The sequence below is a fragment of the Hylobates moloch genome, unplaced genomic scaffold (genome assembly GCF_009828535.3).
Source record: "Hylobates moloch isolate HMO894 unplaced genomic scaffold, HMol_V3 SCAFFOLD_1, whole genome shotgun sequence".
NCBI lineage: Eukaryota > Metazoa > Chordata > Mammalia > Primates > Hylobatidae > Hylobates > Hylobates moloch.
The window spans coordinates 184,229,817-184,255,616 of NW_026652276.1; the positions used below are offsets into that span (position 1 = coordinate 184,229,817).

The 25,800-nt window shown below is 38.3% G+C and overlaps 1 protein-coding gene across 4 annotated transcripts in view; it reads right to left on the reverse strand.

Moving 5' to 3' along the window:
• Window positions 1-25,800, reverse strand: part of RELN (reelin) — a 543,089-nt gene that overhangs the window by 24,544 nt on the left and 492,745 nt on the right. For all 4 annotated transcript variants that reach the window (XM_058425556.1, XM_032761303.2, XM_032761302.2 and 1 more), the window contains exons 49-57: window positions 24,691-24,884; window positions 20,544-20,800; window positions 16,206-16,360; window positions 7,696-7,910; window positions 5,421-5,598; window positions 2,758-2,933; window positions 2,505-2,611; window positions 1,206-1,448; window positions 404-579 (exon numbers count right to left, since the gene is read on the reverse strand). In XM_058425556.1, the coding sequence (XP_058281539.1) occupies window positions 404-579; window positions 1,206-1,448; window positions 2,505-2,611; window positions 2,758-2,933; window positions 5,421-5,598; window positions 7,696-7,910; window positions 16,206-16,360; window positions 20,544-20,800; window positions 24,691-24,884 (1,701 nt within the window). The remainder of the gene's footprint in view (window positions 1-403; window positions 580-1,205; window positions 1,449-2,504; window positions 2,612-2,757; window positions 2,934-5,420; window positions 5,599-7,695; window positions 7,911-16,205; window positions 16,361-20,543; window positions 20,801-24,690; window positions 24,885-25,800) is intronic.

Sequence of the window (25,800 nt, forward strand, 5' to 3'; positions counted from 1 at the left end):
ACGACTGGCTTATTTATTTTTTTTATAGAGACAAGGTTTTGCCATGTTGGCCAGGCTAGTCTGGAGCTCCTGGCCTCTTGGCCTCAAGTGATCCTCCTGCCCCAGCCTCCCAAAGTGCTGGGATTATAGGCGTGAGCCACTGCACCCGGCCTGCAGTTACTTTGGCACCAGCCTAATAGTTACATTTCTTGCTATGTCCCAACATTTTCAAGCATTTTATCTATCCTCAAATAATCATACTTGAATAAAGGTCTTTGCAAAAGATGACCTCTTTTATTCATAAGGTAAAGTCTTTTTTAATGAATAATATCAGTCATTTCCTTACAGTTGTCTGAATAACCATTCTCCCCCCAGGCCCCAAATGCAATGCTACTTTCTGTTTTAAAGAGCCACTTTTCCTTACTTTAAACTGCATCATGTATCCTGGCTGTATAATGAGTTCTCGGGAGGAGAGAGCATTGTGAGTCTTGTCCTTCTTTTTATTTGGCCAATAGAGGTGGAAGGATGGATTGCCACAAAATCCTGCTGTCCTTACAGCATTAGGGTAAAAACTCCAGTTTTCTTCATGGGAAGTGCCTTCTGTTAAGGAAAATTGGAAGCAATATGGCATGTTATTCTCTTGAGGAAAATCGGAAGCAATATGGCATATTATTCTCTTGAACTGACCGATTTATTGTTGAATTCCTTAAATTTTTATGCTCTACTAGCTTTCTGCTTACACTTTAGGTTGATTTTTATTTTATTTTACTGGGATAATGCATAAATCCAACGTGGGAAATCAAACTTAGACAAGACTATTAAATGGTAGTATAATGATTACTGTACTTTAAAAATGTAATTGCTAGTCTAGGTAACCTAGCACTGAAAAGTTCTTGATACACTTTGTCAGCCAGTGCATTAATTATTTCTGTGACACATTAATTACTAAAGAAACTAAAATTATTTTGGGGTATTGACATTTCAAATTATATTTAAAGCCAGACATTGAGCCTTATAACAGGATTTTTTGAATGCTCAGTGGACATTTCAACAGGCAGCCAACTTTGAAGATTTATAAACCACTGGGCAAAATAACAGCTAACATTTGTTGAGCAGGAGTATGGGCTAGGCACTCTTACAAAGCTTTTCATGTGCTAATGTATCTGAAGACATAAGCAGAAAAATGGCTCACAGGAAAGAAAATTGTTCAATTTCTTGTTTCTTACCATCATCAAAAGTGTCCACCAATTGGCTGGGATTGATTTCTGCTCCACCAATCAAAATGTTGTCCAGTGCCCACTGAGCACGCTCCACCCCAGAGACCACAATTCCATTGCTGATCACAAAAGGCTGCCACCAGCGAAGTCGAGTTGTGTTGGTGAGGGCATCTTCAGGAAGAAGTATGTAGTCGTGTCTAACAGAAATGTATTTCTGGTAATCCATCTCATGGAGCAAAGTCCAGGTAATTCCTATAATTAATAACAAATATACCAACATAGCAATATATCTAGAATCTCCTGCCTCCTCATAAACCACCAGTGTACTTCAGATACTGTGAATTTCCCAAAGAAATTTTCAGCCAGGAAATGACAACTGATTTTTCTGACTTTGATATTAGGTATTCACTACTTATAAATACTGTTTCTGTATGAGGGTAATGATATGAGGGGAAGGATATTTCGAAAGAGTTGGCCAAAATAAAAACACTGAAGTAAAAATAAGTTATGTTTTGCTTTTAAAATTTAGTTCTAAATTCTTATTTCTCACAAATAATGAGATACACCCATGTTTTACATGTTTCTAGGCAATAGATTTCAGTATTAAAATAGTTATTGTAATTTTATGCAGTTTGTAACCATGTGGACTGGTATAAAGTTTATCTCTTCTTGCTTGATAAGACTGCAGGTGGGATGTTTAATTACTTATGAAAACATCCTTCAAATACCTTAACATATTTTAGGGTCATCTGTGAATCAGCTAGTTATTAAGAATGATATCTATCTGCTAAAGTAGATTTTTCTAAAGACACCATGGTATTACTGGTCTGGTTTTAGCTACTTCAAAATAACAAAACAGAATTCTATTAAAATATTCTACGACAAACTCACAAAATAGACTTTTTTTCACAATTTTTGAAGATTTCTATAGATTTTCCATAGCATTTATTACATGCTTATTTACACGTAAGCTTTTAAAAATGCTTTAAAGTTTTAAAAATGATCTTGGAAATCATACAAAATGTATTTCTTAATTGTATCACTCAAGCTTCAGTAAATCATAGAGTTTGTTTTCTTTATAAAGTTTGGACTTTATTTTTTAATGTGATTTCTCTCTTGTTCCCTTTTTGCATAACACACAAGTCACTTGTACAGAACATGTAATACAAACAAAATCTGTAGCTTTTTCTTTGTGAGTTTCACGATTCAAATTGTGAAGTCCGCAAAGCTTTGCAGAGACTTTTCTGAGGGTGTTGGATGGAATTTGGGAATCTGCTCCAAGGGGTGGTTTTCACCCCTGACACATGCCTCCATCGGTAGAGTAGTCCAACAGCACGCCTTCCTTCCGGCAGGTGGGACGATGGCAAGAGGTCATGTTGTTCTCACTACCGATGCGCCCCCAGTATTGCAGGAATCTGAATGCAAGCACATTTTATCCATCAGAATAATTCATTAGAACAAATACTCTACTGAAGTCCTGGATAATTTCTTCCATACAAGTGTTCCTTGCTTTGGGACCAATTTGCTATGTTGCAATAGAAATAACAAAAAATTGACTTACTTTGCACCTCGAAGATCCAAATCTTGTGTAATCGCTTGTCTCACAGTGGATCCCCCAAAATAGAGTGCAGTGTCCTCGGCAAGAATTCCACACTCAGTGCAAGTACTTCCACCTTCTAAGGACATCCATAAGTCAGGTTTGATTTCTTCACTGTCAAAGCGTTCCTTCAGGAAAGTCTGGAAATAAAATAAGCCAGATGTGGTTAAAAAAACAATTTCAGATAACTATGGAATATTTAAGAAAATACAGAGTGACGTCTTGGACTTAAAAAAAATAGAGCTGATTTCAAATGCTTTTCAAAGATGTTTAAAAAAGGCTATTTCCACAATGCTTTTTCCTGTCATATATTGAAAATCATTTAAACTGCTCAAATAATGTTTAATAATTGAAATTTAAAATAATTGTAAAGTTGACTGTATCAATTTTTTTTTTTTTGAGACGAAATATTGCTGTCACTTGGGCTAGAGTACAGTGGCACAATCTCAGCTAACTGCAGCCTCTGCCTCCCAGGTTCAAGCAATTCTCATGCCTCAGCCTCCTGAGTAGCTGGGATTACAGGTGTGTGCCACCACACCTGGCTATTTTTTGTATTTTTAGTAGAGATGGGGTTTCACCATGTTAGCTAGGCTGGTCTCGAACCCCTGACTTCAAGTGATCTGCCCACCTCTGCCTCCTAGAGTGCTGGAATTACAGGTGTGAGCCACCATGCCTGGCCATATTATAGTAACACTTCTATTTGTAAAAAGTTATTTAAGCATATACCCCCAAATATGTATATTTGTTTATATAGTATATAAAAGTAGTATTGTAATGTATTATATTATGAAACATGGCAAAAAAGGAAATTCAAAAGCAATAAGATAAGATATAAACATGCAATCCAGCACTTTCCCCCCAACATCCCCCAGTGGATTATCCTGGTGCGTGTACCCTCACTTTGGAGACTGCTTCAGGCAGTCAGGATCCTTCAGCCTCTAGCACAGAATGAACCTTGAAGGTCTATATGGTTAGGCAGGGACACTTGAAACCAAATCTCTCTATATAAAGTCAAAAGAAACTAAACCTTAGAAGGCAGTTTGAAAGATGTTTCACCTGTTTATCAGAGCCAAGTTGCAGGGTGATAAGTACTCAAAATCTAGGATAAAATATTTTCCCCTGGGTCTCCCGTTTATCCTTTTAACTAAGAATGATGACAACCAGAAAATCTATTTTTCAGAGAGTGTACAAGGTATAAAGGTTCTTGGCTACATTTTATGTAAAATTTGCTTATCTCCTCATAGTCAAGGTCTTAATTTCCCTATTCATTCTGTCCACAGTACTTTCATTTTATCCATAATGCAGATTTGTATTAGTTAGAGACAGACACATTTTTTCTTGTTTAAAATGATGAAAAGATATCATAAAGGTAATTTGTTCTAGTTGCAATGCAATAATTGTATACAGAAAAACCTATATTTTTTCATTTAAGGAGAGTTCTATCTTACTGTGTAGTTACAATGATTTAAACAAACAGTTTCTTTTTCTCAAACTTAGAAGATAATCAGTTCTATAGTTAAAGACATACAGTGAAATGTCAGTCTGCCTTCGTCTCACTAATGGATAGCAAATGAATACGTTTTATAATTGAAGGTTTGTAAGAAAACAAGTGTTAGAAGAAATGCGTGGTTAACCACGTAAACTCTCATTAGAAGATTTTAATCAGGGTTTATAATTTATAGATTTGTACAATTTCTTATTCAGCTGAGGAATACTAATAAAATTTGCTCATGAAATTAATTAGATTTTCAAAAGTTTATTAATTACCTGTGGTATATAAAGCTATGTTTTTCATGTGCTAACCTCATTTGTTAATAATGTACTTACATCTTCAGACACAAATGAGCATTGTTACAATTTTATTTTAAAAATGTTCAATTCCATAGTTGAAGTATTAGAACAAACACAAATGACAGAACAGGTTTGGTTTACATTGTTGCCTCTCATATGTTGGATTTCAATCACTAGGAATTTTGTTTTTTTAGCCTAGTCATTTTTCTGTTATTGTAATGACAAATGCACTATGTTTATTCACAGAAATAGAGTGCATATATGGCAACTGTGTTGGGTAACTGTATTTGCTTTGCATACTAAACAATGATGTAACAGCTAAAGCTTTCAAAAGTGACCACTCCATTCTTAATACACAACCCCATTTCAGCAGTCAACGAATCAGAACATAGAATTTTCTAAACAAAAATTCAGGTGCTGTTTAGGCCTTTTTGAAAATTTGGTCTTTTGTGATAATGTCTATTATTTGCTTTATTTCATAACAACAATAATAATATCCTCCTTTAAATAGTGCATCAATTGAAAAAGTGAAGTAAAAAAGGCTTAATATTGACTTTAAAAAGAGTCTGCTTAAGGAAAAAAAAAACCCAGAGTGTTTATCATTTGTAATCCATACAGTCTGGCTCATTTTATGAATTGGATAAACTATACTAGAACTTGATCCTAATATTCTTGTACTTAGGAAACATAAGACATTTTTAAAGTTTCTATTCAAAGGATTTTATTTCCTGGGGGACCCAAAGGACATTGTTACAGATTATGTCTCATACATAAGTTGGTTCCTAGGCATGGCCCATGATGTGAGTAATGCTTCTTGTCCAGGGCTTTACCCTTACCTTCAGAGTGTGGGTCAAGTAGCAGTTTGGCCCTGAGTATCCCGGATCACAGATGCACTGTTCCCTTAAGCAATCTCCATGGCCCCTGCAGTTGTCCAAGCATCCAGGGCCCAGGTAGAAATTATCGATTGCCCACTGCATGTCTGAGTACTTCTGATAGAACCTAAACCTTACCGGACTATTGACAATGCAAAAGCAAAGGATTGAAAAACAAAAGTTAGTTAACTTTATTTAGGTCCATTGTCCTGCATGTGTATTCAGTACTCAAGAGAAAAAACATTTAAGACCCTCTTATTAGATGAAATAGGTTAATAAAAAATGTTTTCTGGCCACTCTTATCTTTCTAGTAATGGAACTTTCAAGCTGGTTTTATTTAAATTTCAGAATATCTGAGCACACTTGCACAACAAAATTAAAATCAGTGGAATCTCTGTGTCAAGAAATAGAAATATTTAAATATACAAATCTGTAACTTTCATAAATCAGGTTTCTTCTGAATTGGAGTTCTGTGGTCATGATGCAATTTAGATTCACTAATTGCATTTCTGAAATTGTACAGAAGGTGAGTGACGCCTTTGACAAGAGCCTTGTCAGCATACACACAGCCCTCAGGCGGGTGGGAGGCAGCATTTTCTGAATTCCCTTCAGACAATAAGACAATCAATATTCTCAGAGTAACTATGCTAATTAGAAAACAATTTTCAAAGGGTTATATTAAAGGACATTTTCTCTGAGATTTTAATTTCATCTTTGTTCTTCTCTGTCTTCTGGGGGAAAAAACAAGCCTCATAATTATCCTTATGTTAAAATATGCCATATTATTTTGGTTTAAAGAGTCCAAAGTACATGGAGGAACTTTCTGGGGTGATATAAATGTTCTGTATCTTGTTTTATGTGGTGGTTACAAGGGTTACACAACAGTAAAAACTCATGATCTGAGCAATTAAGATGTATGTATTTTACCGAATGTAAATTATACCTCATTATTACAAAATGAGAATGGGAGGGGAAAATGAGTCTGTGATAGACATCATGGTGGGTCCCCAGCATCCATTTCACCCCAGATAATCCGTGAAATAATCATTGTAATATCACTTTCCTAACTAACTATTGAGTGGCTAATTGGTACCAGTGGGATGCAAGGTGGCGCTTGTTCTGGCTGTCTTGTAACAAAAAGCAACTATCTTTCTCACTGGACATAAGTACGGAAGCATCCTGCCCCAGTTCTCTGGCTGCCATCTCATGTTCAATAGCAAAACTAGCTTGAGAGAGCTGAGTATGCCTCCAGTGCTGTAGACAGCAGATATTCTCTTAAGAGAATAAGGAAGAACAGTGTCCCTGAAGACACCATTCAACTTACAAATCAACCAGCCCTAGAGTTCACTTATCTTTGGATTCGTTCATTATAGATGTACCAAATTTCGAGCCGGTTTGAATTGGGTTTTCTGTTCCTTGCAGCTGAAAGCATCCTGATTTAATTCCTTAGTATGTTAATTGAATAAGCTCTTTAGATACATTCCAGAAAACCATGAGTGATAATAATAATATCTATGGGACACTGGGAACTGTGTGTAAGCACTTTATTCAAAGACTCTGTATGTTTCACAAGATTCGTTTTAGTCAGACTATCTGATTAATACAGTCGAGGTGCACCTGTTATTTTGTGTATCTTTTTCTCTACTTTTAAAGTAGAAGAGAAATCTTTTGGAGTTGCCTTAATATATACACAGACTTTGCAAAGCAAGGTTTAATCACCTCTGCTCATCACTGGACCAGGCTAATTATCTCCCACAGCAGGATAAGAATATAATGCTTTGATAAGAGAAAAATGGATCCTATAAGTCACACTGGTAGAAATAGCATGATGAGTTAGGATTTACTCCTGGCTCTGTCTATCATGGATTGATAAGGCAATAATGTGGAAAGTATGTAGTGCACAGAGGTCCACAGTCTACAAGGTTGAGAAGGTAGGGTACACCTTTTCATCTGGCTCCAAGGCCATCACTATTGCTGTGTTCCCATTTTAAGATACTGAGGTTTAGAAAATAGAAGAGTCTGCGAAAGCCCATTTTGCCAAGTCTGAGGATTACAAGTTGAGGTCTGAAGTTAGCTCATCATGGAAGTTATGATGAAAGTCACCAATTAGAGAACCTTTAGAGTTAGGGGGAAAGAAAGCACTTTACCCACAAATACACATAATTTCAGGCATGACAACAGTGTACCTAATGGGATTCTGGATGCTTGGAACCAGGCTTTGTTTTAGTTTTCTACTTACTTTCCCACTAAGCTTTCAGGAAGTGGGTAGGTGATCCTTTTCCACCCTTTAGTTGGAAAGAATACAGATGGCTGAGAAACACTTCCAGAGCATTTTGGGTCAGCAGGCAAGCACTGAGGGACCAGATAATTCCAGCTCACACCGAAGTCAGTAGAATACTGCACATGAATTTGATTCTGGGCAATTTTTTCAGACACCTTACATCCAACAGAGATCTAATAAACAGAAAATTAAGATCAAGGTATTAAAACTATATTATATGATTCTTCTCCGAGGATTTGACAGCAAAAAAGCTGCTGATCACTTGATATACACTGTACCACATCCATCCTGTAGTTTCAGATTCATTATTTGTTCTGCTAATGGACAGAGAAAGTCACCATGATTGCCCCAGGTGACAAATTATAGAAAGTGCCAAATATATTGTGCAGGGGGTTTGGAGAGAAACTCAGACCCCGTGCTTCTGCCATGGTGGCTGAATGCCTTGGAAGGCCTGGGATCCCTCCTACAAACTGTTGTGCTAATGGTCTGGCACTTCTGTTTGGCAGAATACTTAGCCAAGAAGAATGGCTAACAGCTTTACCAATTTTACTATTTTGTTGTACAATTTATGACTCAATAAAACACCTTCAACTACAAGTAAGATGAAATAATAACTGAAGGTGGTTTAAACAAGGCACAGCACACTTCGTTGATGGTGATAGCCATGATGTGACATTGCTGTTAATACAGTGGGATTTAGGTAGACAGAATAAATTGGTTCACATAAAATCTTGGCCTAAATATTAGCCAAAGTTGATGTTGACATTAATGCTAATCATGCCTTTGTTTTCTATAATTTTTTTTTTCTCCAGAAACATCCAAATTTTGTTGTAAAAAAAAAAAAAAAAAAGTAGAGGCTGGGTGCTGTGGCTCATGCCTGTAATCCCAGCACTTTGGGAGGCCGAGGTGGGTGGATCACGAGGTCAGGAGTTCAAGACCAGCCTGACCAATATGGTGAAACCCTGTCTCTACTAAAAATACAAAAATTAGCTGGGCATGGTGGCGTGCACCTGTAATCCCAGCTACTCAGGAGCCTGAGGCAGGATGATCGCCTGAACCCAGCAGGCAGAGGTTGCAGTGAACCAAGATTACGCCACTGCCCTCCAGCCTGGGCAACAGAGCAAGACTCTGTCTCAGAAAAAAAGGTCTTATTTAACCTAAATTTCTAATTTGTAGTTACTATTAATAGAGAGATGGGTAAGAGGAAAAAAAGTAGAAATAACCATTATAGCTTTAATCTTCTCTTGTTGAAACAAATTGCTTAAGTCATAATGATTTAATTCAGGGAGTTATAATCAGTATCCTACATTTTTATTGTTGATATTTTTCTCTATCAGTATTTCATCCTGAGCAGGAACACATTTACTCTTATAAAAGTTTCAACTTGAGAGACAGCTGGCAAGATGACCGAATAGGAACAGCTCCGGTCTGCAGCTCCCAGCAAGATCAATGCAGAAGGTGGGTGATTTCGGCATTTCCAACTGAGGTATGCGGTTCATCTCATTGGGACTGGTTGGACAGTGGGTACAGCCCATGGAGGGGGAGCTGAAACAGGGTGGGGTGGAACCACAGGGGGTTGGGGGATTTCCCTTTCCTAGCCAAGGGAAGCCGTGAGTGACTGTGCTGGGAGGAACAGTGCACTCCGGCCCAGGTACTGTGCTTTTCCCACAGTCTGCAACTGGCAGACCAGGAGATTCCCTTCAGTGCCTGGCTCGGTGAGTCCCACCCCCACGGAGCCCAGCAAGGTAAGATTCACTGGCTTGAAATTCTCATGGCCAGCACAGCAGTCTGAGGTCGAACTGGGATGCTCGAGCTTGGTGGGGGGAGGGGCGTCCACCATTACTGAGGCTTGAGTAGGCAGTTTTCCCTTCACTGTGTAAACAGAGCCACCCAGAAGTTTGAACTGGGTGGAGCCCACCTCAGCTCAGCAAGGCCAACTGCCTCTCTGGGCAGGGCATCTCTGAAAAAAAGGCAGCAGCCCCAGTCAGGGACTTACTTATAGATAAAACTTCCATCTCCCTGGGATAGAGCTCCTGGGGGAAGGGGTGCTGTGGGCACAGCTTCAGCAGACTTAAACATCCCTGCTTGACAGCTCTGAAGAGAGCAGCGGTTCTCCCAGCACAGCATTTGAGCTCTGATAAGGGAAAGACTGCCTCCTCAAGTAAAACCCTGACCCCTGTGTATCCTGATTGGGAGACACCTCCCAGTAGGGGCCGACAGACACCTCATACAGGAGAGCTCCAGCTGGCATCTGGCGGGTACCCCTCTGGGACGAAGCTTCCAGAGGAAGGAAAAGGCAGCAATCTTTGCTGTTCTGTAGCCTCTGTTGGTGATACCCAGGCAAACGGGGTCTGGAATGGACCTCCAGCAAAGTCCAGCAGACCTGCAGCAGAGGGGCCTGACTGTCAGAAGGAAAACTAACAGAAAGGAATAGTATCAATACCAGCAAAAAGGAGGTCCACTCATAGACCCCATCCTAAGGTCACCAACATCAAAGACCAAGGGTAGATAAATCCACGAAGATGGGGAGAAGCCAGCGCAAAAAGGCTGAAAATTCCAAAAGCTAGAAAATTCCAAAACCCAGAGTGCCTCTTCTCCTCCAAAGGATCACAACTCCTTGCCAGCAAGGGAACAAAACGGGATGGAGAATGACCTTGGCAAATTGACAAATGTAGGCTTTAGAAGGTGGGTAATAACAAACTCTTCCAAGCTAAAGGAGCATGTTCTAACCCAGTGCAAGAAAGCTATAAGAACCTTGAAAAAAGGTTAGAGGGACTGCTAACTAGAGTAACCAGTTTAGAGAAGAATATAAATGACCTGATGGAGCTGAAAAACACAGAACGAGAACTTCATGAAGCATACACAAGTATCAAAAGCTGAATCGATCAAGTGGAAGAAAGAAAAAAAAAAAGAAAAAAAAAAAGAAAGGAAAATAGGCAGTGGCTAGCCATATTTCCAAGATATCTGATTCTATGGGGTCTTTGTGCCTTTCATGGTCTTTGAACTATTTACAACTCCGTAACTTATAGACGACTGATAGCAATGCAAATTATTCTTATCCATAGACTGCAAATGAATTATTTTTGACGGTGTTTCAGTTGATTTTCCTCCCTTGGTGTTGAAGAAGCCAGTTTTACATTTTTGAAGCAAATTCATTTAACTATTCCTGATAGCTCATGTGGCCAAATACGTGTCTGTACTTGATCTCCTGTGAATCCGTTTTGGTTTTGTAGCATCTTGCTAGTTCCCTCATTAGTAAATGAGTTAAATTAAAAAAAAAAAAAAAAAAAAAAAGAATATCAGAGAATGAAGATCAAATCAATGAAATAAAGCGAGAAGACAACATTAGAGAAAAAAGAGTGAAAAGAAACAAACAAAGCCTCCAAGAAATATAGGCCTATGTGAAAAGACCAAATCTATGTTTGATCGGTGTATCTGAAAGTGACAGGGAGAATGGAACCAAGTTGGAAAACACTCTGCAGGATATTATCCAGGAGAACTTCCCCATCCTAGCAAGGCAGGCCAACATTCAAATTCAGGAAATACAGAGAACACGACAAAGATACTCCTTGAGAACAGCAACCCAAAAACACATAATTGTCAGATTCACCAAGGTTGAAATGAAGGAAAAAATGTTAAGGGCAGCAAGAGAGAAAGGTCGGGTTACCCACAAAGGGAAGCCCATCAGACTAACAGCAGATCTCTCAGCAGAAACCCTACAAGCCAGAAGAGAGTGGGTGCCAATATTCAACATTCTTAAAGAAAAGAGTTTTCAACCCAGAATCTCATATCCAGCCAAACTAAGCTTCATAAGTGAAGGAGAAATAAAATACTTTACAGACAAAGCAAATGCTGAGAGATTTTGTCACCACCAGGCCTGCCCTGCAAGAGCTCCTGAAGGAAGCACTAAACATGGAAAGGAACAACTGGTACCAGCCACTGCAAAAACATACCAAATTGTAAAGACCATTGATGCTATGTATAAACTGCATCAACTAATGGGCAAAATAACCAGCTAGCATCATAATGACAGGATCAAATTCACACATAACAATATTAGCTTTAAATGTAAATGGACTAAATGCCCCAATTAAAAGACACAGACTGGCAAATTGGATAAAGAGTCAAGACCCATCTCATGTGCAAAGACATACATAGGCTCAAAATAAAGGGATGGAGGAATATTTATCAAGCAAACAGAAAGCACAAAAAAGCAGGGGTTGCAATCCTAGTCTCTGATAAAACAGACTTTAAACCAACCAAGTTCAAAAGAGACAGAGACTGGCATTACATAATGGTAAAGGGATCAACGCAACAAGAAGAGCTAGCTGTTCTAAATATATATGCACCCAATACAGTAGGACCCAGATTCATAAAGCAACTTCTTAGAGACCTACAAAGAGACTTAGACTCTCACACCATAATAATGGGAGATTTTAACACCCCACTGTCAATATTAGATCAACGAGACAGAACATTAACAAGGATATTACCTCTGGACCAAGCGGACCTAATAGACATCTGCAGAATTCTCCACCTCAAATCAACAGAATATACATTCTTCTTAGCACCACATCACACTTATTCCAAAATTGACCACATAATTGGAAGTAAAACACTCCTCAGCAAATGCAAAAGAACAGAAATCATAACAAACTGTCTCTCAGACCACAGTGCAATCAAATTAGAACTTAGGATTAAGAAACTCAAATCCACACAACTACATGGAAACTGAACAATCTGCTCCTGAATGACTACTGGGTAAATAACGAATTGAAGGCAGAAATAAAGATGTTCTCTGAAACCAATGAGAACAAAGAAACAACATACCAGAATCTCTGGGACACATTTAAAGCAGTGTGTAGAGAGAAATTCATAGCACTAAATGCCCACAAGAGAAAGCAGGAAAGATCTAAAATTGAAACCCTAACATCACAATTAAAAGAACTAGAGAAGCAAGAGCAAACACATTCAAAAGCTAGCAGAAGACAAGAAATAACTAAGATCAGAGCAGAACTGAAGGAGATAGAGACAAAAAACCCTTCAAAAAAATCAATGAATCCAGGAGCTGTTTTTTTTGAAAAGATCAACAAAATAGATGGACCACTAGTGAGACGAATAAAGAAGAAAAGGGTGGCTCACGCTTGTAATCCCAGCACTTTGGGAGGCCGAGGCGGGCGGATCACGAGGTCAGGAGATCGAGACCACGGTGAAACCCCGTCTCTACCAAAAATACAAAAAATTAGCCGGGCGTGGTGGCGGGCGCCTGTAGTCCCAGCTACTCGGAGAGGCTGAGGCAGGAGAATGGCGTGAACCCGGGAGGCGGAGCTTGCAGTGAGCCGAGATCGCGCCACTGCACTCCAGCCTGGGCGACAGAGCAAGACTCCGTCTCAAAAAAAAAAAAAAAAAAGAAGAAAAGGGAGAAGAATCAAATAGACGCAATAAAAAATGATAAAAGGGATATCACCACAGATTCCACAGAAATACAAACTACCATCAGAGAATACTATAAACACCTCTATGCAAATAAACTAGAAAATCTAGAAGAAATGGATAAATTCCTCGACACATACACTCTCCCAAGACTAAACCAGGAAGAAGTTGAATCCCTGAACAGACCAATAACAAGTTCTGAAATTGAGGCAGTAATTAATAGCTTACTAACCAAGAAAAGCCCAGGACCAGGTGGATTCACAGCCGTATTCTACCAGAGGTACAAAGAAGAGCTGGTACCATTCCTTCTGAAACTATTCCAAACAACAGAAAAAGAGGGAATCCCCCCTAACTCATTTTATGAGGCCAGAATCATCCTGCTACCAAAACCTGGCAGAGACACCACAAAAAAAGAAAATTTCAGGCCAACATCCCTGATGAATATTGATGTGAAAATCCTTGATAAATACTGGCAAACCAAATCCAACCAAGATCAAGTTGGCTTCATCCCTGGGATACAAGGCTGGTTCAGCATACACAAATCAATAAACGTAATCCATCACATAAACAGAACCAATGACAAAAATGCCATGATTATCTCAATAGATGCAGAGAAGGCCTTTGACAAAATAGCCCTTCATGTTAAAAACTCAATAACTAGGTATTGATGGAACATATCTCAAAATAATAAGAGCTATTTATGACAAATCCACAGCCAATATCATACTGAATGGGCAAAAACTGGAAGTATTCCCTTGAAAACAGGCACAAGACAAGGATGCCCTCTCTTAGCTCTCTCTCCTATTCAACACAGTATTGGAAGTTCTGGCCAGGGCAATCAGGCAAGAGAAAGAAATAAAGGGTATTCAGTTAGGAAAAGAGGCAGTCAAATTGTCTCTGTTTGCAGATGACATGATTGTCTATTTAGAAAATCCCATTGTCTCAGCCCAAAATCTCTTTAAGCTGATAAGCAACTTCAGCAAAGTCTCAGGATACAAAATCAATGTGCAAAAATCACAAGCATTTCTGTACACCAATAACAGACAAACAGAGTCAAATCATGAGTGAACTCCCATTCACAATTGCTACAAAGAGAACAAAATACTTAGGAATAATACAACTTACAAGGGATGTGAAGGACCTCTTCAAGGAGAGCTACAAACCACTGCTCAAGGAAATAAGAGAGGATGCAAACAAATGGAAAAACATTCTATGCTCATGGTTAGGAAGAATCAATATCGTGAAAATGGCCATACTGCCCGAAGTAATTTATAGATTCAATGCTATCCCCATCAAGCTACTATTGACTTTCTTCACAGAACTGGAAAAACTACTTTAAATCTCACATGGAACCAAAAAAGAGCCTGCATAGCCAAGACAATCCTAAGCAGAAAGAACAAACCTGGAGGCATGATGCTACCTGACTTCAAAGTATACTATAAGGCAACAGTAACAAAAACAGCACGGTACTGGTACCAAAACAGTTATATAGAACAATAGAACAGAACAGAGGCCTCAGAAATAACACCACACATCTACAACCATCTGATCTTTGACAAACCTGACAAAGACAAGCAATGGGGAAAGGATTCCCTATTTAATAAATGGTGTTGGGAAAACTGGCTAGTCATATGCAGAAAACTGAAACTGGACCGCTTCCTTACACCTTATTCAAAAATTAACTCAAGATGGATTAAAGACTTAAATGTTAAGACCTAAAACCATAAAAACTCTAGAAGAAAACCCAGGCAATACCATTCAGGACATAAGCATGGGCAAAGACTTCATGACTAAAACACCAAAAGCAATGGCAACAAAAGCCAAAATAGACCAATGGGATCTAATTAAACTAAAGAGCTTCTGCACAGCAAAAGAAACTATTAGAGTGAATAGGCAAACTACAGAATGGGAGAAAAATTTGCAATCTATCCATCTGACAAAGGGCTAATATCCAGAATCTACAAAGACCTTAAAGAAATTTACAAGAAAAAAAAACCATCAAAAAGTGGGAGAAGGATATGAACAGACACTTCTCAAAAGAAGACATTTATGTGGCCAACAAACATGAAAAAATGCTCATCATCACTGGTCATTAGAGAAATGCAAATCAAAACCACATTGAGATACCATCTCACACCAGTTAGAATGGCGATCATTAAAAAGTCAGCAAACAACAGATGCTAGAGAGGCTATGGAGAAATAGGAATGCTTTTACACTGTTGGTGGGAGTGTAAAGTAGTGCAACCATTGTGGAAGACAGTGTGGCAATTCCTCAAGGATCTAGAACTAGAAATACCATTTGACCCAGCCATCCCATTAATGGGTATATACCCAAAGGATTATAAATCATGCTGCTATAAAGACACATGCACACGTATGTTTACTGTGGCACTGTTCACAATAGCAAAGACTTGGAACCAACCCAAATGCCCATCAATGTTAGACTGGATAAAGAAAATGTGGCACATATATACCATGGAATACTATACAACCATAAAAAAGATGAGTTCATGTCCTTTGCAGGGACATGGATGAAGCTGGAAACCATCATTCTCAGCAAACTAACACAAGAACAGAAAACCAAACACCACATGTTCTCACTCATAGGTGGGAGTTGAACAATGAGAACACATCGCCACAGGGAGGGGAACATCACACACTGGGGCCTGTTGGGGAGTGGGGGAGGGATAGCATTAGGAGAAATACCTAATGTAGATGACGGTTTGATGGGTGCAGCAAACCACCATGCCACATGTATACCTATGTAACAAACTTGCATGTTCTGCACATGTATCCCAAAACTTACAGTATAATAAAAAAGATTAAAAAAAGTTTGAACTTGAAATAGTTCAGAAATAAAATACTTTTAATCATTAAGCAATATATAAAGTTGTACATTAGTTTAATAGTAAATTTTACTTTTCAAAGTATATACTAAGTCAATGAAATATTAGATCATCTTTTCTCTGATATTTTTGATTTGTTATATTGCTAATGTATGGTTGTTTATTTAATCAAAGATCATAACATTTCACCTTGAATTGCATAATCCAGCCTTCAGTGGGAGTCAGGTCATGGGTCACTGCATACACCTCTCGTCCATCATGACTGCCACAGAGCATCACACCATCAGGGGAGTCACAGAATCTTTCTACTGTACAATCATCATGGAATAGCCAGTGCTCATTCACTTAAAACAAAAAACAAAATTTTATGGCAAATTTGTGACAAAAATACTTGAAGCAAATTTTCACTTTAAGCAAGACATAGAATTATTTTAAGTAGAAACTGCTCATATTATATACACTCTATAGACAAAACACTAATGTAAATACATTGTTTCAGGAACATAAATACTAGGAGGATTGAGATATATGCCCTTTGTCTGATATTAGTTCACACACAACCATAGATATTAGTCTACACATGAAAAAAAGTATATTGTACATATTATAAATGAAAATCGAAAGGAAATAACTATTTTTTGGCAGATATTTAACTTTTTAGGTAGCATATAAAGAAGTAGAGATAATTTTTTTTAATTTTAAAAATTTTATTTACAGTGTCTTGTTTATTAGGAACGAATCATGAAGAAACACAATTGCACTGGGATGGTCATTTTTTTTGTTTGTTTTGTTTTACACAGGATAGGGAAGAGAGTTAACTACTTCTACTCAAATTCTTAAAGTATTATCTGGGTAACTAAAAATCTTGTAATGAATTTTTTATAGCTTTATCAAGACAATAATTGATATACAAAAATTACACACATTTAAAATATACATCTTGGCTGGGTATGGTGGCTCATGCCTGTAATCCCAGCACACTGAAAGGCTGAAGTGGGAGGATCGCTTGAAGCCAGCCTGGGCAACATAGTGAGATCCTGACTGTTAAAAAAAAAAATTAGCTGGAGTGGTGGTGCTTGCCCATAGTCTCAGCTACTCAGGAGGCTGCTTGAGTCCAGGAGTTCAGGGCTGTAGTGATTTGTGATTGTGCCACTGCACTCCAGCCTGGGCAGCAGAGTGAGACCCTGTCTCTAAAAAATTTGTTTTAAAAAATGAAATATACATTTGATGACTTCGGAAATATGCACAACCCATGATACTATCACCACAAGCAGGGCACCAAATCGATCCATCACTTCCAAAAATTTCCTTGTGTTCTTTTGTGTGTGTGGTTTTTATTTTTTGTTGGGGGGGTTGCTGTTTAGAACACCTAATGAGACATATCCTCTTAACATATTTTCAGTGCACAATATCATCCTGTCAACCATAGACACTATGTCGTACAGCAGATCTCTAGAACTTATTTCTTTTGCATGACAGAAACTTTATAGCTCCTGAAAAAGTATTCCTCATTTCCCCTTTCTCCAGATCCTGGCAACCACCCTATTTAATTAGATAAACAAATGATTTTTGAGTTTAAGAAATGAGTTTATAACAAACTTGTTATAAAGGCTAATTTTAAGTCCTATAATGTGAAGCCATGTTTAATTTGGCCAAAAGTAAAATAAAATCTTATTAAAGAGATTATTTAAGAAATTAGGATTCAAAGATAATACTGTTATAAATTTACCTTGGTAATGTTCTTAATATTTGATTATTTAGGTATGGATATTCAAGTATTCTGGATAGATATTTCTTTTAATAAGTCTTGACTCCTCTTCTAAACCTGATTAACAGTTAACACTTTGAGGAAATGTACTCAGCAAAATACTACTGAAGGAATAGTTTTGGAGGAGTCTAAAGAAAACCTAAGTAGTAAGATCATGAGTTGATTAATGCAGAGTACATCTTATGTGTTGATCCTCTGTCTCTTTCTCTGTTAACCCTTCCTCCGCAACCTCACAGTTCCTTTTCTCTTCTGGAAGAGGTGATTTTACATTAATTTTGTCCTAGAAAAGTTAGAAAATAAACATATCCATAATATATGTTGCATCTCATTCACAATATGCTTTGATTTTATAGGTCCAATTCTTTTCTAAAAGTTTTCTGGCTAGTCCCAGCATTTTCAGGGAAGCTGAACAGGTGCAGCTGGAGGCTTGGAGCCACTGTGGAAGCAGCACAGTTGATGCTTCAGAGGATCCAGAGAAAAGACCAAATAACTATAATTTAGCCTTCTCCCATATTGTGTCTTTTTTATTTTGTCTGAGCATATATGCCTGCACAACAAGCAGCTTATCTCTGGAATTCAAATAGTGACTGCAATACCATTATCTGTTTTTTTTATTGTGAGGGATTTGGAGCCACATTTAGTCCTACATCACAGATACACGACTCAAGAGTCAAAGTGCACAGAAATTTGAATTCCAGTAAGAATACTCTGAGTCAGTTTATTCTGGGGTACATACTTCATTTTATGCTAGAACTCTGCAATCCTGATGAAAGAGGGCTTGCATTGCTTAACTAACTCACCTGTCTCTCCTGCAGTATTAGAAACTACTTCTGGATGTGTACGTTACAGTTTCTAGGAACTCCATTTTTGCAAGACAGATAGGAGCCAGAAAATTTGTTCCTTCAATTGTATATTGCTAATTAAACATAAAATCAAATCAGCATTTTAGGTACTAGAATAACTAGTCTGTGCTTGCTTTTATTCATATGGAAGCAGTGTTTAAATTATTCTCTGATTGTAAACTCACTTATGTAAACCATTATACAGGAAAAAAAATAAATGAGTAGTGAAGCAAAGTTCTGAACCATATCTATGTAAGCAAATTTCAACAACCTTAGAATATAACACTTAGTAGTGGTGAGGGACATTTTCAGCTTTTTCTATTTACAAGTTTTTTTTTTAAACAAGGGTGTTTCAAAGTAAATATTTGCTGTTACGTTATGCCACATGATATACTAATAAATGTATTAATGAAATTAACCTAAATATCCAGTATTATTATTGAGTATATAGCTACAAAAATTTTATATTCAAAGGTATCTAAGGACATGAGGAAATAAGGATTTAATTCTAAACAAAACGAAGCTATGAAATATATATAATTTAAGACTATAATTTTGTTAAAAATATGGTTATGTAAATGCACTAAAGTTCTCTAAGAATATATGCCAAAATATTGACAATGGTTATCCCCTGGATGATTTTTATTTTCATCCTTATGATTTTCTGTATTTTCTCAGTTTCACATTTTGAACATGTATACTTTTACAATAAAATATTAACGAAAATTAAAATTTTTTAAATTCCTCAAGTTTCAATTTTTTTTCCAGGACATGCTGTTCTTCTGGAAGATTCTTATCAGTCTTATTATTATAAAAATGAACCAGACTGTCTTTTCCATGCAAGATGCTAGGGGCTGAGCTGGGTGTGACAGAGTTCCACTGTCTGAATCAATACTGGCATAATAGTATATCGATCTTTACTGTTTAGATACATGTTAGTATAGGATATATAATGAATATCACTGCTTTATCTGAAGACACCATGTTTCATGTAGTATAACAAATATGTAGCATGGCAAAGATACATACTTAATACAAGTCACCACTTTTTATAAAGATGACCAGAATAGTGTCATGAAATGAAAACAAGACATTAAAAATGAGAGGAGGATAGGCCGGGCGCAGTGGCTCACGCCTGTAATCTCAGCACTTTGGGAGGCCAAAGTGGGCAGATCACCTGAGGTTGGGAGTTCAAGACCAGCCTGGCCAACATGGGGAAACCCCATCTCTACTAAAATTACAAAATTAGCTGGGCATGGTGGTTCATGCCTGTAATCCCAGCTACTCTGGAGGCTGAGGCAGGAGAATTGCTTGCACTTGGGAGGCGGAGGTTGCAGTGAGCCAGGATTGTGCCATTGCACTCCAGCCTAGGCAACAAGAATGAAACTGTCTTAAAAAAAAAGAGAGGAGTACAAAGAGGTCCTTCCTGCTTCACCAGTATCATTGAATACCCCTATAGGGAATGAAGGGTAACAAGCAAGACCTGGGACATGACCTAAGACAGGAAATGCCATTACAAATGTGTCTGCCCTGTAGCAAAACAAAATATTTGTCTTCAGATACTAAAACAAATGACTGGGAAATGTCATTTGTTGGGTAGAAGATTTGGGTAGAAATCTTTGGCTTTCTACCCAAAATAGAAAACAGGAAACACTGAAAATTTTCTAAGAAAAGAAAATCCTGTTAATAAAATTATAGATTGCTGTATATAAAAACACACTAGCTGGCTTGAATGAAAGAAAAGATTTAGCTAAAATGTCAACCAGGAAGGCTGAGAGGAACAAAAGGATGACACCCTTTTCAGTGTTTCTACACCACTGGAACATCTGAAAAGGTTCCACATTTTGCTCTTTTGAAAAGACCCAAATCCAAACCACTGCATTTCCACTGGGCTATTTAGCACTGTGCATAATTTACCTGAAGTCTTGTCTTCCATAAACATGTCAAAGGCGATCCTCCCGACAGGGCCAGCATCTGCAGGGGAGCGCTCGTGCTGGGGCACTGGGGCGCTGCTGAAGGTGTCCAGCATAACGGTCCTTTGGTCAGCAGAGCCTGAGATGAGGACATTGTCAATGGCCCAGTCGTTCTGATCCAGGCCGTCATGTCTTGGCTGCCACCAGCGGAAACGAGTGGCAATCTCTTTAGCATCAGGAGGGAGAAGGATATTCACAAATCTATAGGAAAATGATGGGGGAGGGTGTGGGGAAGAACCCTTGTCAAATATCTCCTGTGAGTAAAAGATTTATAACCAGCCATAAGATACTGTATGTCACATGGTAGGTGAGGAAAGGACATAAGCTAAAATAATTTTCAAAAACCACGATTAACTGGCTTAATTTTATGAAGTCTCAGTAGTCACTAAATTGGGGGAAATAGAATGTGAACAGATTCCAGTATCCTGGAACTCCCAGTTGGTTCTGTCTGTGGGCAGGCTTTAGAGGGACTGCACAGTTTTCTGCATACCTGGTGGGTATCTGTAGGCCTAGAGTATATGCACCTTGGTAGACATAAGCCAATGCTGACTTTTTTCTGTCACCTAGTGCTTGGCTTCTTCTGCTTCCTTCCCTGGCACCTTGTTTTCACTGTTTCCATGAGTGCTGGCAAGTGACTTGGGGTATGGACACTGGATTGTGGGAGGACATTTGAGCTCTCAGCCTGAGGATACCAGGTCCATTATCAGTTGTCTATGGTGCAGACACTGACTTTGTTTATATGCTTTGTTGAAAATATTTAAAATTGTATATATTCATAGAAAATGTCATGTGAGAATCATAGGCTAGCAAGCCCAGCATGCTATCTATCCCTGTCTCACTCACCAGGGACAGACATGGAAAAATGTGGCTCCATGCTCCAACAGGAAACTGAATTAGCTAGAAATAAGGTCTAAAATGCCCCTTAATCACAATTATACATGAAAACCCAGGAATATATCAACCTCTTGAATTTATATTCATAACTCATAAAATCTGTTGGGGAAGATAATGTCCTTAGATTTACCATGCTCCTCACAAAGTATCTTTTTTTTTTTTTGAGACAGAGACCTCACTCTGTTGCCCAGGCTGGAGTACAATGGTGCAATCTCAGCTCACTGCAACCTCTGCTTCCTGGGTTCATCAATTCTCCTGCCTCAGCCTCCCGAGTAGCTGGGATTACAGGCACGCATGCCAACACACCTGGATAATTTTTGTATTTTTAGTAGAGACGGGGTTTCACCATGTTGGCCAGGTTGGTTTCGAACTCCTGACCTTGGGTGATCCACCCACCTCGGCCTCCCAAAGTGCTGGGATTACAGGCATGAGCCACCATGCCCAGCCAGTATCATCTTATTTTTTTAATCTATGCTAATCTACCTCCCTTTAACCTCAAGGGACGCCTCTTAGTGTTTGCAGAGCTCCAAGGCAAGACAACTAGTCCAAGTTCATCCCATGAAGCCCTTTAAACTGAGAGCTTCAGTGACAGTTTTAGTTCTTGTCTTTCACATTAAAGAGGTTTCATTATATTAATTTTGTTTATATAGTATCTCCTTGTTTATTTTATTTTTCCTTTTTTTTTTTTTTTCTGTCTTCCTTGAGGTAGAGTGGCCAGAACAGTAGGTAGTATTCCAGATGGAGGCCAACCAAGATTCATTCACAGGTAGGATGCTTTTAGTTGGATTTATACAACTTGAATTTTAAATACTTTTTTTCTATTATGCCATCATTCTGTGCACCCTTTGGGCCATGATAGCTTAATGGATCTTAGTCTTATGGAAGAACAGTATAGACTAGAAAGTATGAATCTTAGACCCTCACCTGTGCGGGTACTGGCAGCTGGGAGACATCACCCTTTACGCAGAGTCTTTTCCAAAGTCTATTTCCTCATTCATGTCAATTTTGAAGCTCATTTGTCTTCCCTGCACCTTTTTTTTTGGTATGCTTATCTTGTGAGATGTTCCTAAAATTTACCTCTATTGGTTTGGCATGTTTACATACTATCTGAAATCTGTCAGTTTCTGGAGGGATACACAATCACACTTCTTCACCCAGAGCAATGATCTTTTATTTCTATTTTTTCTTTCCTACTTCTAAATTAGTTTTTATTTTCTCTCATAAATCTTTGACCACATTTTAAAAATCTCTGGAATGGAAATTTACCTAAGGCTACTTGAGAGTCTAAATAAATTATGACCACTGTTCCTACCTCAGTCAATTTGTTTCCCCTTCAGAGAACTAAAGTAGATTAGACAGTTATGCTTTTACCCTATAGAAACATAACTCTCTTTTCCTTGCATGTTATGCTGCTTAAGTGTTCAGGAACTCATACTTGAGGTCTTTATAAATTCCTCCATCAAGACCAAGGAAACACTTTACTTGGCTTGTCTGTTATCTCCTACTAAAAGTTGAGCACAGGCTACTCTGTACCACTTAGCTTCTAGTTGGATTCCTTTACTGGCGTCCAACTTTAATGCAAGTGGAAGATTTAAAAGTTTTGCTTGTGGCAAAAACTGCTGGTATTTCCTCAATGGCCATTCTCCCTTTCTTCCTTCCCAATAGGAGCCTTTTTATCCAAGTGACTGGTTGCCCAGAATAAAGACAGCATGTCCAGCCTTCCTTGTATCTGGGTGTGGCTATGTGGCTAAACTCAATAGCTAATGGAATATGAAAAGAAGTATGTGCAGCTGTTAGGAAATGTCCTTGAAGAGAAAGCACACACTTATCGCCCCAACCTCCTTCCTATGGACTGTAAAGTTGGGGAACTAGTGGCCCTTTTGGACCATGGGATGAAAGTCACATGCTGAGTGGGGCAGAACAATAAGACAGGAGGAACCTGGGTCACTGGTGCTTGTGGAGCCACTATAGCAGTCCTGGAGTACTTTTTTTTGGGATGTAATTTACATAGGAGAGAGAGAGAAAAACTTAAGTTATTTTGTGTTTCTTGCCATTGACTGAACCTATTCTTAACTGATATATTGAATTTAAATTATCATTTACAAGATTCTTTTTATTTTACTCAAATTTTAGCCCATATCTGGCTTGCCATGCATTAAAGGCATTAAAGGATTATCTATGTTTCCTTTTTTTTTTTTTTTTTTAAAGATGGGGTCTTACTCTGTCACCCAGGCTAGAGTGTAGTGCCACAATCATAGCTTACTGCAGCCTCAAACTCCTGAACTCAAGCAATCCTCCTGCCTCAGTCTCCTGAGTAGCTCGGACTACAGGCACATGCTACCACACCCAGTAATTTAAGTTTTTTTTTGTTTTGTTTTTTGTTTTTTTTTGGTAAAATGTCTTGCTTTGCTGCCCAGGCTGGTCTTAAACTCCTGGCTTCAAGTGATCCTCCTGCCTTGGCTTCCCAAAGTACTGGGATTACAGGTGTGAGCCACCATGCCCAGCATGTGTTTCCTTTCTAGGCTATATTTATTTCCTCTTCTCTTCAGCCTCCCCCTGGACCCTGCCTTTCTCTCTCTCTTTCTCATTCTTTCTGTCTTCTCTTTTCTTACCCTCTTCCTCCTCCTACTTTACTGAATATGCTATTTTCCTTCTTAACAACTCTTTGACATTTCTAATTGGTCATATTCATTGCTTTTGGCCCTTCAGTAATTTTTTTAAAATGACCCATATGTTGTGTTTATTCAAGGTTTTTAAACAAGGAGTTTAAAAATAATCTCTAGGCTTCTTAAAGATATTTACATTTTATTGTGTTTCTTTGCTTTCCAGTCCAAAATTCTCTGAAAATGGAGTGAACACTATATAAATAAATATTTATTTTTCTGTTTCCATTTTCCCAAAGCATTGCTGAAATTAATTATAATATACTAGTTAATTTCTGTGGGTTTTTGCACTGGGTTCAGTCACCACTGGCATTGTGGTAGAATATTTATTCTGGGATGTGAAAACTAGTTGTTCTTAAAATAAAAACCCAAACCAGCTATTTATCCAGCTCAGAAACCCTTCTTCATTTCAGTCTCAGAGGCATGCTCTACTGAGGCATAAGTCTGAGGTCCCCCTCAGTCTCCTGTGATTTGATTGCCGGTAGCAATCTCTGCTCAACGTACTCGTTATTAGATAGCAAATTGAATACAAACCCGGGCTTACTGTACTGGTCATAGAAAATCTCCATGAGCAGGTTCCAGGTAATGCCTCCATTGACAGAATATTCCAAGAGAACACCTTGGTTACGGTTGTTTGGTGTAATCAGGCACCCATACATGAAGTAAAATTGGATGAACTCAGCATTAGTGAGATTTAGATCCACAGTGACTAATAATCGACTACAACCCTAAGAAAAAGAAATGAAAAAAAAAAAAAGTTATAATCTCGATTGCAGATTATAGATTTTCTATGGATTTTTTTTTTGAGACAGGGTCTTGCTCTGTCACCTAGGCTGGAGTGCAGTGGCACCATCACGGCTCACTGCAGCCTTGACCTCCTGGGTTCAAGTGATCCTCCCACCTCAGCCTCCCAAGTGGCTGGGACTACAGGTGCATGCCTCCATATCTAGCTAATTTTTTGTAGAGACAGGGTTTTGTCATGTTGTCCAGGCTGGTCTTAACTCCTGGGCTCAAATGATCTGCCTGCCTCGGCCCCCCAAAGTGCTGGTATTTCCATTCTTTTAATATTTATTTTGTGATACAAGCCACATAGTATTGTAGAACTGATTTTCTTATCCTCTTTCTTACTATGCTAGCTCTTAGTATTTTGCCTAGTACACAGTAGGTACCCAGCAAATGTTTGCTAAACTTTGAAATTTCAGCATTCAAGACTTATTTACAGAGAACAATGTATTCCAAGATGATTTTCTCTTTTTCCTTTTTTTAATATGAAAGTTTATTTGGGCCAAGGTTGAGTACTGCAGCCCAGGACACATTTCCAAGTTGCCTTGGCTGTTTTTTTTTCATAAGCAAGATGAGAGCTGGAACTAAGATAACTGTCCTTTATTTTTATTAAACTATCTCCAGTTATTTTCAGACACTGATTAGATTTTTTAAAATGAATCAACCACTAAGAAGATAGCATGTTGAGATGACTATTTTATTATGATTATTATTACTTAATTTTTTGAGACTGGCTGGAGTACAGTAGTGCAATCTCGGCTCACTGCAACCTCCATCTCCTGGGTTCAAGTGATTCTCTTGCCTCAGCCTCCTGAGAAGCTGGGACCACAGGTGTGTGCTACCACACCCGGCTAATTTTTG